Raw genomic sequence first — 6,322 nt, forward strand, 5'->3', positions numbered from 1 at the left:
GGCCGGGGCCAGTTTTCAATCGCCTCTAGCTTATTCGTTTGGGGCTTCACTATGCCCCTCACTACAATATATCCCAGGTACCTAGCCTCTGCTAGCCCTATGGCGCATTTAGCGGGATTAGCAGTGAGGCCAGCCCACCTTAAGGTGCGCAGTACTGCCTCAACTTTCTCCAAGTGGGTTCCCCAGTCTGGCGTATGGATGACGACATCATCTAAGTATGCGGCTGCATAACTAGTATGGGGGCGCAGCAGCTTATCCATGAGGCGCTGGAATGTGGCCGGGGCCCCATGTAGCCCAAAAGGGAGGACAGTGTACTGGAATAGTCCGTCCGGGGTGGAGAACGCTGTCTTTTCTTTAGCTTCTTTGGTCAGGGGAATCTGCCAATACCCTTTTGTCAGATCCAGTGTAGTCAAGAATCGGGCACTACCCAGTCGGTCAACCAGTTCGTCGATGTGTGGTATGGGATATGCATCGAATTGGGATACTTCATTCAGTCGGCAAAAGTCATTACAGAATCTCATGGTACCGTCAGGTTTAGGCACTAGAACAATTGGACTGCACCACTGACTGTAAGATTCTTCAATAACCCCTAATTCTAACATTTTCTTTACTTCGGCCTTGATTTCTTCTCTTTTAGCTGCTGGGATTCGGTAGGGTCTCAATGTTACCTTGGCTCCGGGGATCGTGCAGATATGGTGATAGGTCTCAGTCGTCCGCCCCGGTTTTGTAGAGAACACATCTCAGTTGCGATTAATCATGTCGGCTGCCTCGATCTTTTGGATCAGCGTCAAGTCGGGTGATATCCTCACTTGCTCATGTAAGTTATCCTCCTGGGGAAGGGTCTCCTGGGTGACTAAGCATGCCTCTCGATCATGCCAAGGTTTTAGAAGATTGATGTGGTAAATTTGCTCCGGTTTCCTTCGGCCTGGCTGCCGCACCTTATAGTTTACCTCTCCCACGGCTTCGATCACTTCATAGGGTCCCTGCCACTGGGCCAACAGCTTACTTTCTGCTGTGGGCACCAGGACCATCACTCGATCCCCGGTTGGAACCGTCGAAGCTTTGCTTAGTGGTTATAATGGGTTCGTTGGGTTTCCTGTGCTTTCTCCAAGTGTTCACGTACAATGGGTGTAACTCGGGCTATCCGATCCCTCATCTGCAGTTCATGCTCAACTATGTTCCTTCCAGGATTTGGCTCCTCTTCCCAGGCTTCTCTGGCTATATCCAATATGCCCTGGGGGTGGCGCCCGTATAGTAGTTCGAACGGAGAGAAACCTGTGGAGGCTTGTGGGACTTCCCGGATGGCGAACATGAGGTAAGGCAATAGGTTATCCCAATCTTTCCCATCCCGGCTCACCACTTTCCTGATCATGGCCTTGAAGGTCCTATTGAACCTTTCCACAAGGCCGTCTGTTTGAGGGTGGTATACAGAGGTCCGTAGGGCTTGTACATGGAGCAATGAACAGAGATCTTTCATCAACTTGGACATGAAAGATGTCCCTTGATCAGTCAGTATCTCCTTGGGTAGCCTAACCCGGGAAAAGATCTGTACTAGCTCCTTAGCTATTGTCTTGGAAGCCGTGTTGCATAGGGGGACGGCTTCCGGGTATCGGGTTGCATAGTCTAGTACAACAAGCACATGTTGGTGGCCCCTAGCTGTCTTCTCTAGGAGCCCAATCAGATCCATGGCTATGCATTCAAATGGTACCTCTATTATTGGAAGAGGTATCAAAGGGGCCCGCAAGTGCGGGCGAGGGCTATGTAGCTGAGACTCTGGACAAGAGGTGCAGTATCGCCGGACATCTTCATGTACTCCTGGCCAAAAGAACCTCCGCAGGATCCGTGCCTGGGTTTTCTCTACCCCTAGGTGTCCTCCAAACAGGTGACTGTGGGCGAGGCTCAATATGGCTTTTTGATGTTTTCGTGGCACCAGAAGTTGATGCATCTCCTGCTCCTGCATTTGCACCACGCGGTACAGGAGATCTTTCTTCACTATAAAGTAAGGTCCTGGACCCCGGACCTTCCCCTCCACTGGTATCCCATCTATCTCAGCCACCTCTTTCCTGACGTTATCATATCTAGGGTCCTCTGCCTGGTCCCGCCCGAAAGTCTCTCTCCCGGGACTAACCTGTCTGAGCTCCCAGGGGCCAGCTTCTGCTTCTTCCAACGGCTCACCGCTGTCATGGCTGGGGCCAGCCTCTGGCTCACCTTCCATGGTGGTAGTTTCTCTGATGGCTGCTTGTGTCCCTCTGCCTACTAGGGCGGTCTTCTGGCCCTGGGTCAGGATCCAGGTTCCCAAGGCCTTCGCAGCCTTCCTCTCTTTTTTTGTCTTCCAGGCCTTTTGGGGGTCTGAGAATAGATCCTGAGAAATCTCAGCGAACATTGGGGGTTGACATTCCCCCAATGATGAGTCGCTGCCATCAGGGTCCCCACTTCCCTCCAGTCTCTCTGGGGGGAGTAATTTATCAAACCCTGGATAGTCCCTCCCAATGACTACAGGATATGGGAGTTTAGGAACCACGCCCACTGTCACCTCAATGGTGTTCACCTGAACCTCTATCTCCACTGGGATGGTGGGGTAATGGCTCACGGCCCCATGCACACACATCACTGCTACACATTTGGCTTGTAGCAGCTGGCTACTTTTTACCAGCTTACCCGATATAAGGGTGATGGCACTCCCCGAGTCCACAAGCGCTGTAGTCTCTGCTCCATTTATCTTCACCGGCCTGGTGTAGTTATGCGGGGCTAATGTGATGCCTGCAAGGTGGATAAGGGAGCACGGGATCTCCCAATCCCCCAAGTTGCATTGCATAGGCTCCTCAGTGCTGGGACACTGTGCTGCTATGTGTCCCCACTCCCCACATGCATAACATCTATAATTGTTTCTAATCACTCCCCTATCACAGAGGTTAGGGGGTTTAGTCCCAGGGTTCCCCCCACTCAGGCCAATCCCTTCCTTCTGAGGTTCCCGCTGGTTTTCAGCCCCCCCCTTCCTCCACCTAGGACTCCCCAGGGGTTTGGCTGCCCCACCTTCCAGGGTTGGGGTCGGGTGCTTGCTTCGAAAGGGGCTTTCCTTGGGTAGTCAAGTGAATTCCCTGGCTATCATGCATCTTTCTACCAGCGTGATCATCTCATCATAGGTGGATGGATCGTTCTGGCCTACCCATTTGCGGAGATCTGGTGGCAGTCCTCGCATGTAATGGTCCATGACCAGGGTTTCCAAAATCTCCTCCGGGCTGCACACCTCGGGCTGTAACCACTTCCATGCGAGGTGTATGAGGTCGAATAGCTGGGACCTCGGGGGTTTGTTCTCCTGGTACTTCCACTCCATGAACCTCTGGGCCCGTACCGCTGCCGTCACCCCTGATCGTGCTAGGATCTCTGCCTTCAGTCGGGTATAGTCAGTGGCGTCCGTGGCAGGCAAGTCAAAGTAGGCCTTCTGGGCCTCTCTGCACAAAAAAGGGGTGAGAATGCTGGCCCACTGCTCCTGGGGCCATGTCTCACTCTGAGCAGTCCTTTCGAATGAGAGGAGATATGCCTCTATGTCATCTTCTGACGTCATCTTTGGCAGACAACCAGTGGCCCTCAGGGTTCCCGTCCCATCTGACCCCCGGGCGGTGAGGATCTTTAGCTGGTCCACTACCTCTTGCAAGAGGGCACGATCTTGGGTTGCCTGTCCCATTAATAATTGATTGGTTTCTTGCTGTAGCCGCATAGACTCCTGTTGCGCCTTTGCTGAACCCGGGTGACCACCTGCTGGGTTGCAGTGGCTTGTACCAGAGCTCTTACGACCTCCTCCATTGTGATACAAAGCAAACCAAAAAAAAAAAACCCAAACCCAAAAACAAATCCAAAACCCCAGTGCACTTTTTTTTTAACCTCTTTCTTCCATCACGCTGTGAATGATGATCCCACCTTTAACACCAGTTGTGACAAAGTTCTGTCCTTGACTCCGTGGGTCCTGCGTTTCCTGATGGATTTTTGCTAGCCTCAGAGGCTCACTGTGACTCCCCACATAGCCCTTCTCTCTCTAGAGGCAAGGGTCACAGTCTACTGAGCCATTTTCATCATAAGCCAGCAAGGGAGGTGAAGAGAAACAACCCTCCCTCACACAGTCTCTGTTGTATCCCAGTATCAGTGATTAATCAGGGAGGGGAGGGGGGAGCCCGGGCCCGCCCTCTACTCCAGGCTCCAGCCCAGGGACCCTAAACTTAGCAGCTATGAAAGCTGACTTTTTGGAAATAGGGCATGTACAATTCCCTGGGCTACTTCCCCACAGCAGCCCCCACTCAATATCTTCTTCACAATTACCTCAGGCCCTCCTTCCTTGCACCTGATATGGATTCGTACTACTTCGTTCCTCCAACAGCACAGCTCCCTCCTATAGCTCCTGACACCCGCCCCGCACTGAGTAATTGAGAGGCTTTTAACTAGTTCCAGCCAGTCCTTAATTGGCTTCAGGTGTCCCAATCAATCTAGCTGTCTCTCCTGCTTTCTAGAAGGATCTTAATTGGCCCCAGCTGTCTTGATTAACCTGGAGCAACTGCCATTTGGTTACCATGGTACCAGGGATTTGTTTAGCCTGGGGCTAACATACCTGTTCCTCACTACTTTACTGTAGCCATCTGGCCTTGCCCCATCACATATCCCCCCCCTCTGCTCAACACCATAGAGTTGGGCAACTTGGGACGCCAGGCAGTGTGCTCGTGACAGACAATCAGCGTTGCCATGGTGGCATCCAGCCCTGTGCCGTATGCGGAACTGGAACGGTTGGAGGGATAAGAACCACCTGGTGACCCTTGTGTTCTTTTTCTTATTCTGCTGCATCCACTGGAGGGGTGCATGGTCCATCACAAGAGTAAATCGCCGGCCTAAGAGGTAATAGCGCAGTGTCTCCATGGCCCATTTGACAGCAAGGCATTCTCTCTCAACTACTGCGTATTTCTGTTCTCTTGGGAGAAGCTTTCTGCTTAGGTAGAGGATCGGGTGTTCCTCTTCCCATTTGCGACAGAACTGCCCCCAACCCCACCTCGGAAGCATCTGTTTATAAGATAAATTCCTTGTTAAAGTCTGGGGCTATGAGTACAGGGTCATTACAGAGGGCCGTCCGAAGGTCTATGAATGCCCCCTCGGCTGCATCGGTCCACTTCACCATGTCTGGACCTCGGGCCTTCACCAGGTCTGTTAGGGGACTTGCCCTAGTGGCAAAATGGGGAATAAAACGTTGGTAGTAGCCTACCACGCCTAGGAACGCACGGACCTGCTTCTTTCGGGTCGGCCGGGGCCAGTTTTCAATCGCCTCTAGCTTATTCGTTTGGGGCTTCACTATGCCCCTCACTACAATATATCCCAGGTACCTAGCCTCTGCTAGCCCTATGGCGCATTTAGCGGGATTAGCAGTGAGGCCAGCCCACCTTAAGGTGCGCAGTACTGCCTCAACTTTCTCCAAGTGGGTTCCCCAGTCTGGCGTATGGATGACGACATCATCTAAGTATGCGGCTGCATAACTAGTATGGGGGCGCAGCAGCTTATCCATGAGGCGCTGGAATGTGGCCGGGGCCCCATGTAGCCCAAAAGGGAGGACAGTGTACTGGAATAGTCCGTCCGGGGTGGAGAACGCTGTCTTTTCTTTAGCTTCTTTGGTCAGGGGAATCTGCCAATACCCTTTTGTCAGATCCAGTGTAGTCAAGAATCGGGCACTACCCAGTCGGTCAACCAGTTCGTCGATGTGTGGTATGGGATATGCATCGAATTGGGATACTTCATTCAGTCGGCAAAAGTCATTACAGAATCTCATGGTACCGTCAGGTTTAGGCACTAGAACAATTGGACTGCACCACTGACTGTAAGATTCTTCAATAACCCCTAATTCTAACATTTTCTTTACTTCGGCCTTGATTTCTTCTCTTTTAGCTGCTGGGATTCGGTAGGGTCTCAATGTTACCTTGGCTCCGGGGATCGTGCAGATATGGTGATAGGTCTCAGTCGTCCGCCCCGGTTTTGTAGAGAACACATCTCAGTTGCGATTAATCATGTCGGCTGCCTCGATCTTTTGGATCAGCGTCAAGTCGGGTGATATCCTCACTTGCTCATGTAAGTTATCCTCCTGGGGAAGGGTCTCCTGGGTGACTAAGCATGCCTCTCGATCATGCCAAGGTTTTAGAAGATTGATGTGGTAAATTTGCTCCGGTTTCCTTCGGCCTGGCTGCCGCACCTTATAGTTTACCTCTCCCACGGCTTCGATCACTTCATAGGGTCCCTGCCACTGGGCCAACAGCTTACTTTCTGCTGTGGGCACCAGGACCATCACTCGATCCCC

At 52.1% G+C, this 6,322-nt stretch overlaps 1 protein-coding gene across 1 annotated transcript; it reads right to left on the reverse strand.

Annotated features, from left to right (window-relative positions):
• Nucleotides 1-3,085: 3,085 nt before the first annotated feature.
• On the reverse strand, nt 3,086-5,539 carry LOC115271552 (zinc finger protein 202-like). Its single transcript, XM_029914384.1, has 2 exons — nt 5,418-5,539; nt 3,086-3,452 (listed from the first exon to the last, which is right to left on the reverse strand). Exons 1-2 carry the CDS (start codon nt 5,537-5,539, stop codon nt 3,086-3,088), a joined length of 489 nt encoding a protein of 162 aa, XP_029770244.1.
• Nucleotides 5,540-6,322: the final 783 nt, after the last annotated feature.

The sequence above is a fragment of the Terrapene carolina genome, unplaced genomic scaffold (genome assembly GCF_002925995.2).
Source record: "Terrapene carolina triunguis isolate 2854851 unplaced genomic scaffold, T_m_triunguis-2.0 Scaffold44520, whole genome shotgun sequence".
NCBI lineage: Eukaryota > Metazoa > Chordata > Testudines > Emydidae > Terrapene > Terrapene triunguis.